This window comes from Cygnus atratus, chromosome 1 (assembly GCF_013377495.2).
Source record: "Cygnus atratus isolate AKBS03 ecotype Queensland, Australia chromosome 1, CAtr_DNAZoo_HiC_assembly, whole genome shotgun sequence".
Lineage (NCBI taxonomy): Eukaryota > Metazoa > Chordata > Aves > Anseriformes > Anatidae > Cygnus > Cygnus atratus.
In genome coordinates this window covers 205,341,896-205,365,735 of record NC_066362.1, presented here as the reverse complement: position 1 = coordinate 205,365,735, position 23,840 = coordinate 205,341,896, and the positions used below count along the sequence as shown (strand labels likewise).

General features: G+C 46.7%; 1 protein-coding gene across 8 annotated transcripts in view; it reads right to left on the bottom strand.

Moving 5' to 3' along the window:
- Window positions 1-711: 711 nt before the first annotated feature.
- Window positions 712-23,840, bottom strand: part of PAK1 (p21 (RAC1) activated kinase 1) — a 74,039-nt gene continuing 50,910 nt past the window's right edge. For all 8 annotated transcript variants that reach the window (XM_035560418.2, XM_035560423.2, XM_035560421.2 and 5 more), the window contains 8 exons: window positions 21,919-21,982; window positions 21,054-21,102; window positions 18,417-18,529; window positions 14,343-14,460; window positions 13,839-13,938; window positions 8,701-8,897; window positions 7,092-7,229; window positions 712-5,164 (listed from right to left, as the gene is read on the bottom strand). In XM_035560418.2, the coding sequence (XP_035416311.1) occupies window positions 5,078-5,164; window positions 7,092-7,229; window positions 8,701-8,897; window positions 13,839-13,938; window positions 14,343-14,460; window positions 18,417-18,529; window positions 21,054-21,102; window positions 21,919-21,982 (866 nt within the window). In that variant the 3' untranslated portion in view covers window positions 712-5,077. The remainder of the gene's footprint in view (window positions 5,165-7,091; window positions 7,230-8,700; window positions 8,898-13,838; window positions 13,939-14,342; window positions 14,461-18,416; window positions 18,530-21,053; window positions 21,103-21,918; window positions 21,983-23,840) is intronic.

Here is a 23,840-nt window from a genome sequence, read left to right as displayed (position 1 = left end):
CTCAGCACCCAAATGGCTTGTGAGAGCGCGGCAGGGCTCCCAGTGCCAGGAGGCTGACCTGGGAAAGTCCTCTTCACGTTAGGCTTGGTTTCTTGGACTTCCAGCACCCAGCTCTGCCCTACAGCCACAAGCAGACAAAAACCTACAGGAGGGGGCTTGTGGTGGCACACGCGTCCTCCCCGACCTGTGATGTTCCTTAATCCAAGCTGGGACGAGGCACTTGCACAAACAATTATATAGGTGATAAACTCCTGCTCTTGTCATCAGCCTCACCCTACTGACCCCACATGTAAAAGTGATGCTGGGGAGGGCAGCTTTAGGGACCGATTAGGCACACCCCAAATTTCCTCGGCAGCTGGGAAAGTGAGGTTTTACCCTTTGCTTCCTCCTACCTCAGTACCCATCTTCCTCCTTGGACCAACCTCGGAGACAGCAAGCAGCCAGGAGGGTCAATTTCATCATCTGCCTCCTCCTCTCCCTCCTCAAGCTGGGCTCTACATCCTGCTTCCAGACTGGTGTTTCTCAGAGCATTAATGACTTCCAAACAGGTTAAAATAAGCAGTAGAAATCACACTTTCTGCAACAGCTTTCAGTGTAAAGTCACTTTGCTCTATCAAGTAAGATCTAATTAAAACAGATCAGAGAAACACAACTCCTTCAAGCACCCCCCATTCATTTCTGCAAGCGTCATTGAAACAAAGGGGAGGAGAAGCAGGTCATTCATTCAGGTTTTATTTAAGGTTTCAGTTTTGCTTTCTAAATGGCTGAGCTGACCGTAACAAACCGGGCACTACCGGAAAGTTACGCTGAGGCAGTACAAAGAAAGAGAAACACGTTTTCCAGCTGATTTTTAAACGGCAAAGGACCTTGTTATTTCCCAGCAGGCAAGACACACAGACACCTGGCAGCAGGTCAGATTAGCTCCAGCTCACTTTGCATGGGCTGTAGCTCAAAGACATAAGCCTCAGTCCCCACTCTGAGCACCCCTTCATTGCACAGGAGCCCCCCGTTCCTCTCTGCTCCCAAACAGGATGCCTCAATCCACCGCAGGCTGCTCCAGCACCCTCCAAATTCCCTCGGCAGTTGGGAAACTGAGATTTTACCTTTTGCTTCCACCTACCCCAGCACCCATCTTCTTCCTCAGACCAACACCATCCTCTGTTGCCCTCCCACCCCTTTCCTGGGGGCATCCATTTCGGCTGCAAGTTTCCATCCAGCCCCCGCCGGCATCGCTGTTTTGCCACCACCGGCAGCTCCCTGCTTCTCTAAGACCCCAGCCTTGGTGCTGAGAGCTGTCATTAGCAGCAAACCATGAGATCCGCTCTAGGACATTATCTATACGCTCAATCCAGTGTGTTTACAACCCCAAAATACATCCACATGTTCTCTATTACTATCAAAATAAGCCATTGAAAAGTCTCCGTATTTTACGCTAGGGAGACAAACAGACTCAGCCTTCACCTTTGACAGCTTCCATATGAAAGATGTTCTATAATTTGCAAGCTCATAATTAAGAAATACGTGCAAATACGTACCCTTCTTCTTGGACTTTGGGCTGGACCTTTCACTGCCAGCTGAGCTCAGCAAACTTGAAGTACCAGCAGCCTACAGGCCACTTCACCCCATCCTTGCATGGTAAATATCATCTAGTGATACCAACCCGTGATACCTTGAGACAGACGTTGGGATACTAACAGAGATCTCAGCTCAGAAGCGATCTCAGCTCAGCCAGCCCCACTCATACCCAAACTCTTGGCCCCACTGAACTGAAACCAATCATTTGTTTAAAGAAAACCTAGGGCTGCAGTAACACAACTCGATATCAGCTCTTTAAATAAGTTTTCAATGTACCAGCTGCTTCTTAAATACGATAACCTTCAGTGCTCTGGAAAAAAAAGAGATGAGTTTTACCTTCTGCCTCCACCAGGAGCTCTGGGAGCTGTAGCACATTGTGCCATTTCGGCACCTCACCTGATAGGATCACTGAGGATTCCTTAAAAAGGAAGCAGGTTTTCAGGATGGATAGTCAAACAACTGAATATTTCATGTTCTAATATAGAAGAGAGAATCTAATAATCAAATAAATAATTAAGGACTGTGATTAAAAATGGTTCAGACTCAGTAGAGTTAGTTCGTACAGTAGGTATATTAAAAATATATATTTTAAAATGCCACCAAAGCAGTTCTCTAGTTGGAAGTTGCTTTCAAATCCCAACAGTAAAGATGTTCTCAGAAAAAAAAAAAAAAAGCCACAGAGGAAAATTTTTAAGTCAGACACTTGTGCTAACAGCTCTCTGTAGTGACCAGAAAGTGCTGTAAGAGGCTATGCAAAAGCTGCCACCAGCGCTGAAGCTGGGCGATGCCCAGATGAACGTAAGAGTAGAGAGAAGGATCCATATCTCAAAAAAAAATATATATACCTCGTTCTCCTAAGCTAACTACATTTTATTTATTTTTTTGAGATTTCTGAGAACGTGAAAACATGACGCGTCTGTCAACTTGGAACTGGGGCTAGGTACAAAGTAGCAAGTCAAATTCTTTCGCATCATAGGCAGGTAAAAAATAAAATAAAACCCATGACATGTCTACAGTCACTGTCTTACAGCTTCCCAGTGCATAGCTCTCAGTCCTTGCCAAACCAGTAAGGACCAATTCACAGTTGAAGTCAATGAGACAGAAGCACATCACGAGCTTAAGAATGGGGAGAAACAGTCACTCATGCAGATTCCTTTCCAATAGGCAACAGAGAATCCAGGAGAGTAACTTAAATACAAGTAACCCTTTTTACCATTTTTCCTCCTGCAGAAAAATAAGCTCACGGATTTGCTCGCAGGTAGGGCACATCTGCATTACCACTCTCATCTCAAAGGGGTGCCAAGGATGGAGCGGGAAGGGAAGGCGAAGGGAAGTCAGCAACATTCAATGCATTCATGGATCAGGTTTAATCCTGTGCTGTCAAAAAAAGGCAATTGATGGGTCAATAAGACCAGAGCCACATTAGATTTTAGATCAAGTGAGATCTAGCCCATCATTCCTTCCACCCCACACATGGCATTTTGAGACTTGCATAGAAAATAAAACCAAACTCCTCACCAAAGAGAATTATTCGAGGGTAGTGGCCTTCCCTTTCCCAGTCTCCACCCCAGCCCCAAGCAGAGGAGCTCATCAAGAGATCAGGCTCCCCCCAGGGCTGGCAGCTTTGCTGCTCTGCCCAAGGAATTCATCTTGTAAGGGGAAATTTTTCATATTACATGAAAGCTCAATCTTAGCGATACGGTTACATCTTAGCGATATGGTTTAGTGGAGTACTTAGTGTTAGGTCGGAGGTTGGACTCGATGATCTTGAGGTCTCTTCCAACCTAGAAATCTGTGTCTGTGTCTGTGTCTGAAGAATGTATACAAGGGGAGGAAGGCAGAAGCTTTGGCAATGGACTTCAGACATTACAGCCTCACGTCAAACAGTGGCCACCCTGTAGCCTGAAGGATGGGAGAAGACACCAAAAAAAGCAAGGGACCTTACAGGCTTTATCTACGCCTGTAAAACCAGTGCAAGGGCCGTCACGTATCGTAGAGTGAATGGGGAAAAATATATGTATATATTTCAATCACAAGCCCAGGGCAGGGAGGAAAGGACTGATCCAGCAGCAGGTCTCAGCAAGAAGCAGGAATGAGTTTCTGTGCAACACAAGTGCTTTGGGGAGAGGAGAGCTGGATTAAACTCACCCTGGAACTGACCAAAGCAATACGTACAGAGAAAGCAAGATCTTTTATCCGTTCCCTCTGTGTGCAGTTACTCCTCTTCAGAGCCACTCGCTATCCCACAGGACTACAGAAGCTTGTATCACTTAATGCATCACTTGCAAGCACCCAGTGACAATAACATGAAAACCCATCCCATCCGACAGAATTGTCTGGTGGCAGTGAATTCTCCAACCCTCTCTCAGCCCCGAGTTAAGAAATGCAGCAGTCGTTTTATTAAAAATCAGGATACAGTTCAACATAACGCCAGTGTTTACACCCGATCTCTCTAGTAGTTCCAGGATTGCTGTTGTTTTACGTATCATTAGCAACCAAAGGAGTCAGTAGCATAAAGATATCAGTTCACTCGCTCATTTCAAAAAAAAAAAAAAAAAAAAAAGAATGCCCCTATGCTTCCAAGGAAACACTGTCCATGATCAGGTTGTTTTCTGTTGGCCTTGGTCTAAGAAGCAAGAGTTTTCAACATCATCTTGCAGGCAGATCTTATCTTCATAATAGCAATTGTTCTGCTTGCTTTACCTTTCAGGGCAGGTCTCCACGAAGCCTGACAGCACTAATAAAATAACCCTAAAAGAAATCCCAGTTGATTTTTCCTGTGATTTTTCTAGAGTATCAGAACTATTTGAAAATTAGTTGAGTTGAAACTAAAGTGTGCGGGGAAGGACCTTGATTCGCACAATTTGGCAAAAAGATCACGCGTTGTCCAGCAGCTGCAAGAAGCACACACAGGCTTCCTCCTTGCTCCCTCGAAGCATCCAGCGGTGCTGCAGGAGGGCTGCATGGTCCTGCCCTCGTTCCCCTTCCAGCTGTTTTAGCTGTTCCGATTGCTGCTGCCTGCTTCCTTCCCTCCTCAAGTCATCCAAAGCAGAGAGCAGCCTCAGTGCTGGAAGAGCAGCTTGGCAGAAGCAGGAGGAGTCCAGCCAGCAAAAGATTTAATTTATTAAGATAAACATGGTGTAAAGGCTCCACATTATCTTTAAAAATAAACACAGTAAGAAATACGAAAACAAACTGGCTTTGCTACGGGTAGGTCAGGTTCAGATGTTCTCAGAAGATCTTCCCAGCCATAAAATATACCCTTCCCCTACCGTGCCCATCAAGGAGGATGGAAAGACAGTTCACTACGCAAGATCAGCAGCGTACCTGCTGCGTGCCCTTCCACATTCAGCAAACAATACATCTGCTACCCTTCAAGGCAGATCACAGTTTTAAGAACACCCCTGTGAAGGAGGAGCAGGAGGGGACAGGGACAGGTAATTCGGTTTCTGAAGGGAACATCTAAAAGGCTTGACACGACGGCTGTGCTGACTCCCCCGCTTTAATGGTTGTTCTTTGCTGCTTCTTTAGCAGCAATAATCAGAGGAGTGAGACTAGAAAGAGGCTTTGCAATTTTCAGGAACTGGTGCTAGGAAGAGGAAAAAGGAAAAAAAAAGGTTACATTTCTCAGAACGTGTCCCAAAAGCCTGGTCCACACAAAATATCAGGACCCAGACCTGTATGAAGTCCAACAACCTCAAAGCAGGTGAAACAAAAAAGACACGATGAGCAAGAAAGTTCACCATGACTTTTGGGCCTTACCTGAACTGATAAAGAGCTTTGCACCCAACACATCCTAATTTCTCCAATGTTTATGCACTCTCAAGACCAAGCAAGTTCTCCCAGGAAATAAATTCATGCAAAATCTGCAGTGAAATTCTTTGTGGAAGGGAGGTGTAAGTAAAAGCAACCTGTGCAGTTCCAAAACATTGCACAAGGCTTCCTGCAGCAATCAGCTCTCCATTCTTTCTTTCCTGTTACCACAGATCTGGTGAAAACATTGCCTTGGCCTTCTAAAGCTATTAGAAATTTTCAGAACAGCTGGGACTGAGGAGCACAGCATAGAATTCACAACAGGACCATTCAGTCCATGTCCTATACCAGGTGCTCTGTTCTGTTAAACAATATTGATTATCGAGCATGCAACAAGCAGTATGTGGAGTCACAAAGTGCTTCTTGCAGGACATGTGGTGTTTGTTTCGGGGGCAAGGTTTAAAACATACCATCTGGAACACAGGAAGAAGTTTTCCCTGTGTTCAGGGTTAAGTGGAAAGCTTGCAATATTCCAGCCTCGCAGAGAAAGTCTAGGTTGAGGACAGAGACTGACGAGTCCTCTCATCAGACTCAGACGAGTCTGACGAGATGAGAAATCAGACGAGTGAAGGCATGAAGCCCACAAGCTGTTCTGAAAACCAAAAATAATTAAGTCCCCCAGGATTTCTGAGCACCGGAAGGGATCAGTCACCCAATCTGAACACACTTGAGAGGTGGAAAAATCCGAGGCCAAAAGGTAAAGGCAGGCAGAAATGCTGCAGTCCCAATGTTCTCCTGCCCCAAGGAACACAACAGTGCTGCTGTCTGATACTCTGGAGCTGGCAAGTCCAGGAGAAAAAGTCAGCTTTCATCTACTGCCATTCTTTCTGCCGGTGATTAATGCTTCATTAGAGTCTCAGAAAGGCAGCAGCACTCCCAAAGCTGAACCCAGTAGACAAACTAAAGGAAAGAAAGGAACACCAAAAAAGAGACAACTGTCTCACAGCCGAGGTCTGAGGGCGCCATCATCACAGATTTCTTTTACAAAGAGCTGAAGCACATTTTCCACCCCCATGGGAGGTCTGACAAAAGGAAACACATGAAAATTCCTCATCTGTGTTGGTAAAAAGCCTGGCAGCTTCGTCCTTACTTTCACCAGGAGTCCAGACAAAGACACCAGGTTTTCAGTGAAATAACTGAGGATTTCTCACAAGCTTTGTTCCATCACCTCTGCAGGAAGAGCTGTATCTGGCAAAATGTGTTAACGTCAAACTGCTGCAGTTAATGCAAGACGTGCCCCTTCCAAAAAGCTTTGGGAACTCTCCCCCAGAAGGGAGACAACCAGAGCATTCGATAGCTGGAAGCCCTCCTGTTATCCAAATGGGAACAAGCATGGCCAGACCGCAACACCACAGCCAGATGTTAGGGTGAGCTGCATGAAGAAGCCACGGGAATTAAGGGGCTCAGCAGTTGGCAGGCTCGGGGCACGGCAATTATTTGAGGTTGGTTACAGAACACGCTGCACAGCTGCTGCCAGTAGCAAGTACAGCACAAAAAGGAAACTACTCTGTTAACACTTCGTTATGGATTTGGGGTATTTTGGTTGGTTGGTTTTGGTTTTTTTGTTCATTTCTTCATGGTAAATTATCTCTGCTGTGCTTGCGACTTCAGATGATGCAGTATTTAAGACCCCAAATGACATTTCTCCACGTGCCTATTCTCACTCTAGAATGCTTACTTCAGTCCTGTTCCCCAGCACTTACCTGCAGCAGCTCTTTTGCAGAACCTCTTTTTTCCACGTCCATTTCAAGACAGCGATTTAAGAAGTCTCGGAATATGGGTGAAAGCTTTTCTGGATTCTGCAGTTCTGGAGTCCCGTTAGTAGCAATGAGATACAGGGCCTAAAGCAAAGCAAGCACCAAAGAAACAGGAGGTTACGAAGGTCAGACTCCATCTCCAGATTACAGAGACACCCATTTCTCCTCTCCCTCCCCACAGTTCAATGGGGAAAAACAAAACCAAAAAAAACCCTTATCAGGGTGACTAATCAATGCTTAAGTTTCAGCAAAGAGAAGAGCTGCCGGCCTTATTTTTATGTGGATGGGATCCAATCCTTTATTGCTTTACCCTCGTAATCTGGGTTTGGATCCTGCAGCCCTCTCAAGGGATTAAGAGGACAAAACCAGCAGTCCAGACTGTGTTTACATAGGGAAGTTGGCTGGCACAGCTCTGCCAGTGCTCGACTCCTGCAATAACTATATCCTCATGGGAAGGTACCCCTGAGGAAACAGGAGGCTTTGTTCTCTCGATACTTTGCCCAAATGCACAAGGCCTAAAAAGTCGATACTCTAAAGATGCAGTTGGTCCCTTACAAAAGATGGCCAGTAGGTTCTCAAGCAGCACTTAACACCCTACAGAAATGAGTGGAGTCGTTTTGCTGCTGCTTGGGAATGAAGAATTCTCTAAGAATCAGGAAATTCAGAATTCATCCACTGCAAAATTTTACTGTTAAAAGAAAATCGCTAGATGCCTTTTAAAAGGAAACAGACATCTGGCAGAGGCCTTTTGAGCTCATCGCTCATCACATCTCGAGGTAGCAGTCTGATAGCCTGGGAACCGGAACAAGTTAAGTTAAATGAGAGCAAAGCACCGCGTTGCTTAGCCATCCTCATTTAACTCCAAACCAATTTTCCTTTTGCATTTCTTCGCTGCTGCACTTCTCTCCCTAAATCGCCTCCAGTAAAAGAGGTGGAAACAGGTTAAACAGAACTGTTCTCGATCCCTTTGTCCTGTTTAGCATAGGAAAAAAAGCCATAAAACTGGCTTGCACCAAGAACAGCTGCATTCCTACAAACTGACAGAATTTCCCCTTTCGTTAAAGAATAAGAAAGGAAAGACACCAGCGGGGGCAAAGCCTGACTAAAGGCTTGTTAAACCTGGAGCTTTACTGGGAGCATGCAAAGAGGAACAATGCACCAGCAAGAAAAAGCCCTCTTTATAAAAGAGTAATGTGGTATTCTTTGACTTCAAGGACAGCTCTCTTCCCCACTCCCAAGGATTTAAGAAGCCAGGCACTCTGGGGCCAGAAGGTGCCCCTATCAGCCTCTCCAGAAAGGGGGGAATTATAGATGCACCACATGATTAACTCAGACCCTACCCGAAGGTCTGCAACAGGAAGAGCCTGTGCCTCTGACACCCAGAACCAGCTATGGCTTCTAACTTAAATGACCACAATCTTCTCACTACAGCATCTAAGGAGACGTGTAGCTGCATGTGATGAAACCACAGCGGAGGTTCACCTGCCTCCTCCAGAGCCTAGGTTAACCAGCAGGCTCAGCGAAGACCTGAGGGCAAAAAAAGGCACTTGCTTACTCTCAGGGGGTTCTCATTGAGGTAGGGGGGTTCTCCTTCGATCATCTCGATGGCCATTATCCCCAGTGACCAGATATCCACTTTGGGCCCGTAGGCTTTTCGTGTCACCACTTCAGGCGCCATCCAGTACGGGGTCCCCACCATGGTGCTGCGCTTGCTCTGTTCGGGAGTGATCTGGGCACAGAAGCCAAAGTCAGCTGGAAAAGCAAAGAAGGAGGGAAGAAATAGTTAGAAATCTGCAGGTTTCTCCAAAAACAACATGTACTGATGCCAGAGCTGCGGTACAAGCTAGCCTGTTGCACTGCCTGGTACATTGCTGCTGCAAAGGAGGGCTGGTTTTGTGGTTAACAAGGTGTTCAGGAGTAAGCTTCTAAATCTGACTCGCTGAGGCCATGAACATCACAGAGCTGCTGACTTGTCTATGTGAAGGGTGGTGATCAGTAAAGAGCTGTACATGGATGCTGTGAAACGTGGCAGTGCAGCATTTTGCAGCTGTAATACAATGTGTAACACATGGTCTCAAGCCTGTTCCTGGGTCTGTGAAAACAGAAACCAATGCCCAGTCTGTCCTCCCTCCACCCACACCCACCAGTATTATCTGGTCGTATTTTCAGTCCCAGAGATATTATTTCCCCAGAAGATGTACCATCTCTCAAACACAATTTGCTTTCTAGAGCAAATACTGTGTTCAGAATAAATTTAAGTACCTAATTTGGTACTTATTATTTTCTTTGAGAAGACAGAAAGGTGGAGAGCCTTCCTGTGGAAACTGCTTGGCCCTCTCTTACCTGCATTTGACTTTCCAAAAGATCACAGAATCATAGAATCATAGAAAAATTAAGGTTGGAAAAGCCCTCCAAGATCACCTGATCCAACCATCCCCCTACCACTAATGTCATCCACGAAACCATGTCCCCAAGCACCACGTCCAACCTTGCCTTGAACGCCACCAGGGATGGTGACTCCACCACCTTCCTGGACAACCCGTCCCAACGCCTGACCGCTCTTTCTGAGAAGAAATGTCTCCTAATTGTTTTAATTGTTGAAGAGTAGGGGCACGACATTTCCATTTTTCCACTCACCAGTGACATCGCACAACTACCAGGACTTTTCAACTCTGACGGAGAGAGGCTTGGCAACCCCATCAGCCAGTTCCCTGAGGACCCTGGGATTCATCTCATCAGGTCCCATAGACCTGTACCTGTTTAGATTCATCAGGTGGTCTTGAACCTGCTCTCCACTTACAGTGGGTGGGACTTTGCTCCCCCAGCCTCCACCTACGGGTTTAGGGAAATGAAAGACTTGGGAAGCCCACCTACCAGTGCAGACAGAGGCAAAGAAGGTGCTGAGTACCTCAGCCTTCTCCATGTCTGTCGTTACCAATTACTCAGATATAGAAACTCACTCCTAATATAAGAAATTAGCCACCTATAATCAGTTACACACTGCTATTTTCACCCCTCAGTTTATTTTCATAAATGTTAAAGGCGCATGGTGGACCCTGGGGACTCCTCCTGTCAGCCCAGCGCAGCAGCCCAAAGGGAGCTGGGTCCTCTCTTGTGCTCTTCCTCGAGGCTCTGTGCAGAGGGGCTGACACCTCTCACACAAGGGCTGGCGGATGGGAAAGAAACACGCACACAACCCCTGAGAATCGGCAGAGTTCTTTATTGCCGGGTGTTTGGTGGCTCCAAGCTAATACCTGGGATGGAGCCTGCGCGACGATGAGTAGGGAGCTCGCCGGGCCCTGCTGCATAGCTGCCGGTGTTCTCTCATGGCACGGAGCAGAGACCTGCCGGGGTAGTCCCAGGTCTGATGTGGCCGAGGTGGATCCACTTCCATAGGTTCCTCCGCCTCTTCTTGTGGATCCACCTCCATGGGCTCCACGGTGTTAGGCAGGAGGACAAGCCAGTCCTTGCCTGGGACTGCCCACAGGGGACGCCTCCCATCAGGTATGTTCTCCGGCCAGGGTGCCAAACGAGGGGGTCGCCCAGTTCCATTGCCTGGTCCCATGCCACTCTCTGCTTGATTTTCATTCATGGTTTCGATGCCGCCATCTGTTTCATGGCTGTGGCTGGGTCCCTCGCTGCGTTCTGTTTGATGGGCACGCCTCTGCTCCCCACGGCTCTCCGCATCACGCTCCCGCCTTCTTTCCACACCACCACTGCACCTCTGGTTAGGCCCAGGCCCCCTGCTGCTGGATGTCTGAGGGGCCGGCCTGTTCCCCGCATCGCCGCGGTGCCAATGGTACCTCTGATAGTTGTCTGTGGGCCGGGCACCAGACATCCCCCGGGCACTGATGTCTTTTGTGCCGGAGGTGCTGTCCCTCTGCCCATGACAATTCTTTCCCTCCTTAGCTGCCATCTTCTCGGTGCTTCCTCAGACCGCTTCGCGGTCCTCACACCGAGGAGGGCTGCCGCTCGCCTTGCTCCTTTCTCCGGCCTTCTTCCTGCCGCTTACGCTGGCTCTCAGAGGACCGAGTCGCTGAGCAAGTGGCGGGCCAGCGGCAGGGGGCCTCTTTTATAGGGCCCGGGGCAAAGGCGCAACAGCGGTGGCCACAGTGACCTCAGCAAGGCTCTGTGATGGAGTGGCCCGTGCGAGGCCAAAGGCGGCTGCGTTGGGAGAGGCCTGGAAGATGCCCTCATGTGGACAAGGAGGAGGGTTGGGGGTGCTGAGGGCCCCCTTTTCTGGGGCTGGCTCCCCCCCAGGCCATTTGGTTTGCCAGAGAGAAAGGCTGCCCCAGGCAGTCCTGCCTCAACCCATTTTTTCTCCCGATCTCCAAGGCTTAGAATCTCTTGTTAACAAAAACAAAACAACAAAAACAAACCAGACCAATTCAAAAGGCTAAAGCGGTCAAAACTGAAGTACCCATCGTGACTGTTCATACCTTGCAAAAGTTTTTACTGCACATCTGGTAAAATTCTGCAACACGCACATGGTGTGCGGGGAATAGAAATTACATCCAGAGTCTGAGTCTGGAAATTTGTGCCTGAACAGGGAAAAGCAAGGGATGTGTTTAATCAACAGGCTCCAGCACTCTCTTCTTATAAAAAAGACAGCACTTAAACTTGATAATTCCTTACAAATAACAAGTGAGGAATGAAGAGAGGACATCAGCATTCCGCAAGAGGGAGAAGAAACATGAAATGGAGTTAGAATTAAACATTTCCTTTACACACACATATGCACTGTGTGTTGTAGAGTACAACGTGGGTGCGCATCTAATGATTTCCCTCTCTGCACTCCCAGTCGGATTACTGGTGTCTTATCTCTGTGCCCTGCAGTACAGCCTTTTATAAACCAGATGCTTGATTCACCGGGGGGGTTAGGAGCTTCAGCTGAGAGCAGGGTCCTCTGGTGGGAGTCGTTAGATGTTCCTCAACCTCTCAGTAACACAACAGCATTGAAATGAGTAAGAGGAAGGAGACTGAAGCGCTAAAAGGGGGAAACTTTTGCTTAAAAGGCTTTGGAAAAGCCTGGAACAGCAGTCAGGGTGTCTGGTCAGCAGCCTTGTGCCCTCAGCAGGAGAGATCACGCAAGCAAGGTTGGTCTTGTGTCCTAGCCTGCCAGGGCAACAAGAGCCACAGTGAAACACCCACCTGGATTTTAGTTTAAATGGGAGCAAAAGGGGCAGGATAATGAGGAACTAAAAACTTCTCTCCCTCCAACTGGACATCAGAGTGGGACTGAGCTCGTCCTGGAGAGCGCCCCCACCTCGATCAGCCAAGAAACAAGGCACCAGCACCTTTCTGGGGCTCTCCCCAACCTTGGGGACCAGGAGCCAGACTTTTTCCCTGGGGTTTTCTATACAGAGCTCACCCACCTGTCCTGCCACAGCTCCCAGGCAGCGCCAAACACTTTCCCAAGCCGATACCAGTGCTGTCACCAGTGGGTGCAGAGAAATGAAGGCATCCATCGACTAGGGCTTCTGGGCAAAGGTGTTGGCCCACCTCCTTCAGAACAGGCTTCACCAAACTGGATGTGTTCTTGTGTGCCCAGCAGAATCAACGCAGCAAGATGTCCTGCCCATCCTGACCGCAGTATGGCATTACAGGTTTAATTTTAGGCAGAATGATGAAAATTACACTGATCCCCAGCTGAGTTTTTATCAAGGGTAACAAGCAGGAAAGGTACATATGGTCCACAAAAAGAGCACATTTCCAGCAGAGCCAGTAAGAAACTCAGGTCCAGAAGGTTACTGCATCATATCCACAGGGACTTTCCTAACTTGAAGCTCCAGCCAAGTACTTGCATACTGTGCTGAAAGACGTGGTTCCGTAAGAACAGAGCACCTCGGCCCTGATAAGCTATTCACTGCTAACACTCCTGAGATCTGACTGTACTAAAGTGCAGCTTCAGTCTAAAAAGTAATTATGTGCAAAAAAAAATAAAAAAATAAAACACCTTCTTACTCAGCATATCTGCACTGTGTGAATTTTGAGTCATATCTGCTGTCACTGCTGGCAAAAATAGATTTATTTATGCTTGTTGGGCGCTAGCCAACAGAACTGGGAGGGAGAGGGAGGAAGCACGGTTCTGTTTTAGCCATAGGTAGAAGATAATCATTCGCTGCTCTCCAGACTTATCTCTGCACGGGCAATGGCAAGCACAACAGCTACCTTAGCACCAAGAGTCTCAAGGTCTTCATTACTGGTGATAACGCACGGAGGAAACAAAATTAAGAGTTCGGATTGGGCTGGGTTTGTAAGATTAAATGCTTTCTAGCTGAACAGATTGCAACTTCCCCTCCACCCACCTCCATCACCCAAGTACCTGCAGTATTTTCAAGACTGGAGAGATCACAAACAGAGAAAGGCTTGTGACCCTACACCTATAAACCCAGCTTTCTAGACTGGAGGTGCATTAAAATCCTGTTATTTTACACAACACAAACAGATGGCCCAAGGCTAAATGAACCCCAAATCTCATTGCACATCTGTTATCAGTTCACAGGGATTTATGCTTGCCAATCTCCATTGAAACACATGCCACAAAAATACCTCCAGGAGCATTTCTACAGACCCTCCACCACCACAGCACCAAGCATCTCAAGCACCCATCTCCCCACCAGGCCTGTCCCGTAGCAGGTAAGAAGCCTGGGTTGGTAACTGAAGTCAGCACCAGCGCTGTTCCCCTCATACTTAGTTTGACAGAGCCGTCCATGCCCAGCAGGATGTTGTCACTCTTGATGTCTCTGTGAATAACTTGGTTCGAGTGGAGGAATTCCAGAGCCTGGAGACACTGAAAAAAGAAAGGAAGATGTCCTTACTGTGCATTGAGTACAATTAGCCAGCTATGGACTCTAACAATGTGCATTTTGAGTAGCACAGGCTTAGCTTTTTAGAGCCTTTTCTATATCCAGTACGTGCAGGGCTACAGAGACATCCCCACTGGGACCAGCAGGAGGACAGGTTAGCCCTGAAGAAAACAGGCGTAACCACAAGGATTCCAGCCCCATTTTGCAGTCCTCGCTCTAGGGTGAAACCTAACAGGAGCATGCCACGACCTCCCCAGTGAAATCCATCCTCTGAGAAGATTACTGCAGCAGTAGAGAAGCTGTAGACAGCTACTCCAGCTGAATACATCAGAGAAAGCCCTGTCCCCTTCCTCCTCTCAGCTCACCCAGGGAGTGGGTGCAGCTTTACCTCTCGGCACACAGCTGCGATTTGTCCTTCGTCCATGCAGGTCTCTGTCACAACATCTGTTAGGGAGCCTCCTGCCAAGTACTCCATGACGACCCAGAGCTCTTCTCCTACAAGGTAGCTGAAGTGCCAAAAACAGCTTTTAGAACAAGCAAATATGAGCACGTCACCGTTTACTGAGTCAGAACGCACTGGGTTTTAAAGCTATCTTAGAAGTGCAGGGAAACCATGAGGCTTGAACAGAAAATTTAACTGCACTGGGGCACCAGGTACTCATGGCAAATTCTGTGTGTTGGAGGATCTGACCACAACCTGAAAGAGCAGAGAAAGGGTGAGTGCAGAAAGCTGAGGAGAAAACAGGGCTGAGGTGATGGAAGAGCAGGTTCAAAGTCTCCTGGCCACAAAAGCAAGGCTGATTTCTTCTGCCATGGGAAGGGCCCAGGCTAAGAAGGAGATGAGTTCACAATTCCTTCCAACACTGGGAGAGAGAGGAAAGAGATACCAGGAAAGGACGGGGTCCAAGCATGCATCCCTAAACAGCTGGTGCAGAGCATGATTTTCAAGGGCTCTTGCACTGAAAAAGGTGGCTGTGGGCTGTTCTGACACCACTGGCATCCTCCTACGCTAAGCAACGGCCTACCCTTGCCCAGGCACAGGGACAGTCCTGGGTGGTTGCCCATGTACAACTTTTCAGTTCTTTTTCAAGAACACCATTTTTTAAGCATCATGCATTTGAAAAATCTCATCTGTAGGAAGCCTGTAGGAAGATAAATAGGAAAACGCTGAGATGAGGGTGACTTTTCACATCCATTTGGGATATTGTTCTATGCTGGGAGCACGTGTGCTCATGTCTAGAAGCAGAAGACCTGGGATGAAGGCACCAGCATTAAGTCATGTAAAAAAAAAAAAGTCATCACCAACCACTTCTGCCTTTTTGGGCCCATCTGGAAAAACATCAACACAACCTTTCACGACAGATACATCAGGATGACACATTCCTGAAGGAAGGAACCATCAGCTTGAAAACCATAAACCCCACCTTCACAGCTTATCTGCCCCGTTTTGTAAGGAACAGATGGATGAGTCGAGAGAGATGGCAGAGAATCAAATCGCAAGCTTCTGCCTGCTGGCAGGAGAATTCATCAAGAAGTCGACACATACAAGTTGGGAGTTGGGGTTACTGGGAAGTGCAGTGCTGTAACAGTGGCTATCACCTAAAATGAGGATTTGTGGGGTTTGTTAGGTTAACAAGAGCTCCTCTTCCAAAAGAAACCCTGAGGCAGAAGTTTGCTCTGCCTCACGCTGGGCATCTTCTAACTTTAGGGGCCTACATTTAGAAACAGGTCTCTGAGGGCCTCTTTCACACAGGAGAAAGAAACAGGCAGGACCAGAAGGTAATTCAGCACAAGTGGCTGCTTGTCTGTACACAGTCACTGTCTTCAGATACGGATGCTTCTACACTCAGCAACTAAAAGTACAGCTGAATTAGGGCTTAAGCTTCCCAGCACACTTTTGTGCCACACAGGGGAGCAGAAAACCCAGCTGAATCCTAAATGCCCCATTTGCACGGTGATGTTTGGGGGCCACTGAGCCAGCCAGACCTCTTAACATCTAGTAAGACCTCGTAACTACTAGGAAGTAGGTAAGAGAGGTAAATGCAGGTAAGAGAGACTGGAAACCCTTGCATAAGGGCAGGAGCTGGGGCAGAGGGATGGGAGGGCTGGTTTATACTGGTGAGCATCTTGTAGCTTCCATTAGGTACTCAGAAGAGGGGGAGTACCTGTCTGTACTGTCAAAAAAGAACCACAAAAAAGGAAACAGGTCCCACAGCAGCCAGCACATCCTTCCCTCTGTGACAGCAGTAGGTGGAAGCCAGCAAGCAGCGCTCAGACACCAGCTTCACTCAGCACTCAGGAAACAAACAGGCATGTTAGGGCAGGCAGGAGGGACGCAGCTCCCCAGCAGCAAGATCCTGCGCTTGCAAAGCCCCACAATAGGCACAAGAACCCCCAGCGTTCACCCTCGCTGCTGTTCTGTCCATTTGCTGCACTCGAACAAAAGCTAATCCCCCTGAAAAAGCCAAGTGAGAGAAAGTCGAGGACAAAAGAAGCGGCTCCTGTTGCTGGAAGTTTAAACAAGACAGCAGGACGTGCAGCTACCCTACAGCTGGGATGTATTGGCTAGGCAAGGCATGTGCATGTACACGGGGATGTTCTCTCTAAAGGAAGAACATGCATCTCAAACAGTTTTCCCAAAACAAAGCCTCTGATCAGCCTGGAGAAATACACACTTTCAGCCCGCGTGCAATCCTTAAATGTTTTCTGCTTTGCTCATTTTCCACAGGTAATATCCTTCTGTCCTTTCCAAGAAGAGGGTGCCTGCCCAGCACCACTTTCTCTGCACAAACACACCCCTTCCTCAAAATTTCACGAGCAGGCTTTGTCCTTTTGATAAGGCAGCTCTTTACAGCCATGCTTATAACATGGAACACAGCACCAGATAAATTCACCATCACAATGGATGCTGCAGCATTAAGAGTGATTTTTTTTTTTTTGGCTAAGACATCAGGGGAAGATGTTAAGGGAACAGTTGATAGGCTTTTGATATCCATGCAGAGCAAGCGAGTGTCCAAATACTCTCTCTCCGATTCCCAGAAGAGATTCTGGGTCACATCCCTCCGTTCCATCTTCAGAAGATGAGCTGCCAAGATTAAAGTCTGAAGCTAACCCATCTAGGCACAGTTTTCCCTACAAAAAGCCAAACTTGTAGTTAATCAAGACTGCTTGTTTCTGACGAGAGCAGCAGGCTGGAAACTCTGCTGCAGCTCCACTGGAACTAGCTTTAGCATAAGGCGAATGATTCAGGCTTGACACAATGCATCAGTGTTAAACTGATGCTGAATTCAATTCACCGTGCAACACTTTTGCCCTGTTTAGCTTCCAGCACATCGCAGATCTCCATGCTGACAGCCTGGGACTGTTTTCTGGAAGTCAAACAGGGGAGGTGCAAGCATTTCTTCTGCTTTCAAAGGCAGCTCCCTACCCCCACAGAAGCACATTCACCAGTTGTTCCTTCTGAAGCAGACAACCTCCAAAGAGCTGACAACTGCAGCACTGCTGCCATCACCCTTATGCAGAGCCTCAGTATCCCACGGGGAAGAACTCGCAGTCACGTTTGTTTGCAGACTTGCTTTTTACTGCCTTGAGCTATACAGCGAACACAGCTTTCGTGGCTGCACGCATTTATCTTAGGAACAGCTTATGCAGTGCAGCAGCCACAGTGCTGATTGTTCCTGCTCTGGTCCTGTCCTAAACCAAGGGATTCAAGAGCAGGTAAGCCATTAGGTGCAGTACTTGCAGAAAGGAGAAGCAGGGATTCAAGGAATCATCCCACATGGATGTAACACATCTAAGCATGTGTCCAGGTCCACAAAACCCAACTCCAAGCAAGGAATAAGCCCGTTCTCTCTGTCTCCCAAAGGGTTATTCCACACTGTGCCAGCTCTCCTTTCCTCCCTTACACACACCCACAAGAAAGCAGCCTCGCTTAGTTATGTGTCACACGTCCTTCAGCCTTACCACTGCTATGCTACAACACAGAAAACCCCAGTGGACAGCCACAGGGACACGATTACCATCTAAACATTGAAGGGTTACTCCTCTGCAAGCAGAACGTTAGTATTGCTCAGGGAGAAGGAAAGAAGAGGAAGAAGAAAACAAATAACACAGTTCAAGGTATTCCCATTTCTCATTTCCCATTCATCAGGAAGGAAATGGCTTGTCGGGTCAAATTTGGTAGAGCGCCTTGGAAGATGGAGTCCTGACAGCATGCTGCTAATGCCATTGCTGTCAGCATCTCTAAAGAGAGCCTAAATACTCCATTAATGCCAATTCAGACACTTGTTTCTATATCCTAGGAGATGGAGACCCCTAAGCAACCCACACCCCAACCTTGCCACATCCATTAAGCAATGCAAGATCATCCTATATCTACATTAAGCTGAGATGGATCACTTAAGACAGTGACAAAGAAGAGTTTTCCAGAGCCCCTTGGTGAACCTTTCAAATCACGACATACCTGTCCAAGTAGTTGACGATGTTGGGGTTTTTGTTTTCCCTCATTACCAGGATTTCATTGATAATCAGTTCTTTTTTGGGCTGCTGCTGCAAATTCATCTGTTTGATTGCAACCTGCAGGGAAGGAAATGCAAGAAGTAGGGCATTTCTACAAGAGTCCCCTAGAAACCTGCCAGTACCAACGTCAATCATTTTAATCCCCCATTGAAATAAAGGGCAAAGAAACTTATTCATCATCGGTTACTCAGCAATTTAGTAATTCCTGCAGCCAGTCCATTTCTACTCTTGCTGGATATTTGATGCCAGAAAAGGACAAGGGGAATTACTGTTTTCATATCGGATCTTTACATCACTGCTGGACAGCCAACTCTACATTTTTTTTGGCAAGAGAGCAGTGATACCTTTACTCTAGTATGGACTGGTACATCAAAGACTTCTTATTCCCTAAATGATTCTTATTAATTTTATTTTGAATCAGATCCTTCTTTCGGTTTGGATGTTTTTTTTCTTTGTTTTGTTTTTTTAACTCTTGTGCTTCTAGAAATCTACAGCAGGGCAGGTGTGCAGGGAGGAGGAGGTAAATAGCATAGCCTACGTCTGGCTCTTCGAAGTGACAATTCTATTTCTTCCCATCACTGCAAGACCTAGGGGGAAAGAAGCACTGATATTTATATAAAAGGCTGAAAATACATGAATTGGATCGCAGTCATACCAAAGAGAAATAGGGGCAGATTCATTAGTTTTGGCCCTGTGATTTAATAGGTTTCTACCTGCCTCATTACACCTATTCCACGTGTATGGGCACAGAAAGCAGTTGGGTACAACATGCTCTTAACTCCTACATTAAACTTAAATTTAACTCTTCCAACTATCCCCGGTATTTTGTGAGAACACCTGGCCTTCAAAGACAAGACTTCAAACCAGGAAGACTACTCAGCCCAGCTGGAGGCAGCAACATTTTGATAGATGTAACAGCCCAACTGGCCTTAGCACAATATTTAGGCAAAGGGAACAAAATGTAATTATGTCTTTACAAAACTGCTACTTGCAGAGAAAGCAGTATAGACTGATGTAGCTCACAAAAGCAAGGACTGAAAGAAATAAACCACAGAGTGCCAACACGGATGGATACAATTAGCATTTTGATAGTATGGCTGGAGACTCTATAGGAAAAGCCCCACACATGAGAAGGCAAGGACAGACAGACACCACGCTGTTCTTCCACGGTATTCACGAGGCTGCCAAACAGTACTTAAATAAGGGAGAAACAAAAGCCCCATGCTGCTCTTTGCACAAGACCAGAGAGGAGAATGAAAGGTGAAGAAGAGAGGGAAGGCATTTGCTGCAGATAAAGAAATTCCAGACCAAGGATACCGAGGGAGCCCCAGTACTTCTGCACTCCTGTTCTAAAGTAGACCCAAGAGCATACTTGATCCTTGGGGTATTCTCCTAATACTGTCATGTGCATTAGAATACAAACTAAACAGCTGTGGTTATACTAAATAGCTATCAGCAGTGAAAATCAGAAGGATTCTTAACCCCGGGAGCTGCCCAAGGCTCCTGTGTGTTGCACAATAAAGAAATTTCCTTCTAGTGCTTCTAAAACGTGCCGCCTTTCACTGAGCTCCTTAGCTCGCAGGGTTGGTACCAGCAACACTTCACGGGAAGGAACAGGTTAACAGGATGCCATAGAGTGATCCCAAATGCAACTTTAAAAATCAAACTAGTATAAGGGGGATCATTTTAAAAGTCAATTGTACTCCAAGGGTTCAAATATTCACAGGGGAGTCTCTGAAGGGGTCCAGAAGGAAAGGAGAAAACCACCAAAGGATTTCCTCCTCCTATAAAATTTCTCCTTCCTTCAAAATAAATGCAATGCCCCTTCCTCAGAGGCTGCAATTAAACTGCCTTATTTCTTCAGGAATTGTAAAGGGGGGTGAGGCAGTTCCATCCAAAAGCACAGTCACGAAATTTAGTCATGAAATTTACCGGTGGGAAACCCTGATGTTGTATAAAAGCAAAGCAGAAACGCAGTGCTGCAGACTTCCATAAACATATCTGGAATAATGTATACACTTCACTCTTTAACAATCCTCCATCTAGCAATAATCGCTTTCACTGAAGCTGCATATCCATTCCTCCTAGTTTATTACCTGGGCATGCAATCTGCACAGCACTTTTCAATATTTAGGAAAAAAAAGACACACTCCTCATCTCTCAATTCTAGGGCAAAAAGCAGGTGGGCAAAGGAACTATTTCTATGCAAATCAACTCATGTAAGCATAGGAAACAAAGGAGCAGAAGACACAAAAGAATTTAAATGGGGACAAGAAGAAATATCAGGGATGAAGAGAGAAAGTCCTGCTGAGGAACTATCCGGTCTCAACATTTGCTTCCAGCCTTTGTGGATACAGGAAGATTCTCTACAAACACAAAATGGAAATTAAAACCTGGGAAATAATTTTGTTCAGTTTTCTGCTCAGACCACTCAACTATGCCTTATTAGTAAGGAAATAAATGTCTCTTTAAGAACAAAACGTCACAAAGCCCTGAAAGAATGTCTTTATTCTGCAGCATCAAACCTAACTTTTAGGAGACGATCCAAAATCCACTGAAGAGGTATTCTGGCAGCACTTACCTCCTGTCCTGTAGCTACATCCATTGCTGTGTAAACTGTACCTGAGGCTCTAAACAAAAGGGAGAAAAAAATGAGAAAAAAAAAAGCTTAGCATCTCACAGCAAGACAGAGCTTAATACACTCCTCTTCCCCCTCGTCTCTGCCAGGTGCTCTCATTCCCATTTCTTGCCATGCAATAATTCCAGTGGTAAATGTAGTCTGAAATACTTCTTAGCCAACTTCACTGTTGGAGCAGAAGCCAGAGAATTTATGGGGCACAAAGCTCCTGGTACAGGACAGTATGGTCATCCACACCCTCGCTGCAATGTAGCACAGGCTGCAGGACTGGGAGCTGATCCCAGCTAAACTGGCATGACTGCACTGCCCTGGCTTGCGGACTGCCCAGCGGGATTACAGAGCAGACAGGATCAGCTGAAGTAAAGAAATGTGGCATTTGTAGTGAAGGAAACAGGAGTTTGAGCCTCAGCACAAGTGTCTCTCAATGATTTGCCTCTCCCCCAACTCCTACTTACCCTCCACCCTGCTGAGAGAACCCCAAACCAGCATCGAGGAGAGTTAACTCAGCAAGCAAATCTGTGATTTGAAGATCGTCTCGCATGCTGAAAATAAGCAGCTCCTTCCCTGCCTACAGCTATATTTAGCAACCCGATCATCTAATGACATATTTTCTCATGTTAAAACACAATTGCACAAAATAACCCAGTCGCTGTGACTCAAAACTTTGCTGGGAAGGGGAGAAGAGCTGGGGTGGGGGTGGGGGAATACAAAAAATCCTCATCAGCTTTTCCAGCAAACTAACTTAGCCCAGTTTCAATGATTCCTTCCATAAGGAAAGGTACGGGACAGAAATGAAGCATGTACCAACCCTTGCCCAATCTTCTCAAAGCGCGTGTACTTCTTTTTTGGATCACCGACACTCACGATACTTCCTACAACAAAAAAAAAAGAAAAGAAAAAGATTTTAGAAGTACTTTTTCACACAACTACACCATTACAATTTCTGGCAGGAAAAAAAATATTTACTGTTTTTTCATACCAGCACAAATCTTGCCATTATTTACCTGATGACTGGGCTGGCCTGGGCAGTGCTCAGCTCCTCTATTAGGAGCCCAAAAACTAGGGAAGGGGCAGCAGCTTACAGCAGCAGTTGCCATGCGACTGCAGCCCTGGTTTTAGAGAGCACCCTGAGGCAATCTCAGCTCATTTTCCCCGACATGTCCGTTCAGCTGAAACAAAGTCTATTACTGCATCCCTCTGAGGAAAAGCACTTTGCTCAGGGCTCTGCGAGGTGGTGAGGGGCTGCTCAGGCTCGAGGTGGGTTTGGTAGCCATGAAGAACACAACCCAAAGTTTTCTGGAAAAACTTTCTTTTTTTCATGAAAAAAAAAAATCATGAATCATGAAAAATCATGAATCATGAAAATCATACGGACCTCACAGCTCCCTGAAGACACGGACTGACATCCACAATGCCCCCACAGCTGGAGAATCACAGCCTTTAGGCTGAGGAAATCAGCACAGAGCTCAGCGGGGTGCAAGTCTCCCCTGTAACGGCACCGGGGTGGCTAATAGGATCAAGGGATGCAGATCTGCCTCCGAGGCGGTGTTTGCAAGTTGCTCCAGCAGCCAACACGCCGTGCTGCTTTCACCAGCGTCTAGGCCTGAGCCTAAACAGATGCATATTGGCAAGGAAACTGCTCGTGGTCATTTCGCCAAGAAATCCAGTAGCAAGCAGAGTAAGAGCAGGCTATTTTCAGCCACCGGTGGCCAGCAGCCAAGCCCACAACGTTCAGGGCAGACAGAGGTAAGAGAGGGGAATATGGTTCGTGTTTGGGGAGGAGGGTGGGAAGAAAAATCCGACTCTATGCACCCCACTGCACAACTGCTGAAGCAATGCTGTCTGCCCTAAGGACAAACATTTCTGGACAAATATTCGTAAACTTTCCCTGGAAGCCTAACGCAGGCTGCAGGTTGTGACTGCAAGAGGTAAATGTTTGCACAAGGCAGTCACAAGAGGCAGCTGTCGGTCGTGCCCTGTTTAATCCTCTCAGTTTGTAAAAGGGGGTAATGTTTCCTGTCTTCCAAAAAGCCAGGCGAAGATTCATTAATGTTTGCACTAATGCTGTATTGTTGCTAAAAGGTAGGGATTACAGAAGTGAACGTATTTGCATTAAAATAGTTCCTTTTCCCTGCCACAGTCCCTGCTTGCCCTACCTGGTCACAAAATGGCTCAAATCGTTAACGGTATAAAGGTACTGATAAATCAGCTAGTGAGGGAAGTTGCTGTTTTGAACCAGTGAGTCTTGAAAGTGCAGGTTTTCAGATAGCAATCATTTTTAGTTTGCATGCCATCTATTCAGTTTAGGGTTTTCTTCGTAGGAATGAGGCACCCACGTGCCATTTTATTTTTTTAAGTTATACCCTCAGATTCAGTTTCCCTTGACCCATGTATTCGTCTTTGCTTCATAAAATAATGACCTTTAGGAGGTAAACTCTCAACAGAGGAGAGTAATCTGACCTTAGGGGTGCTACCACAATTTACATAAACTGACGAGCAAGGCATATATTTAATTAACACGGGATTAACAGATCAAAGAATGAGAAATGCTCTACTCTGATAAAAGCTGGCCCATGCTGAGGACAGCAATCAATTGCCCAGAAGAACTTGTTCAGCTGTCAAATACTACCACAACATATCCCAGTAATGCCAGGCAGTTGAGGAACACTTTAAATAAAATCCATGAACTGAAGGTCAGGACTGTTAAAGAAACTAGGACACAACAGAAAG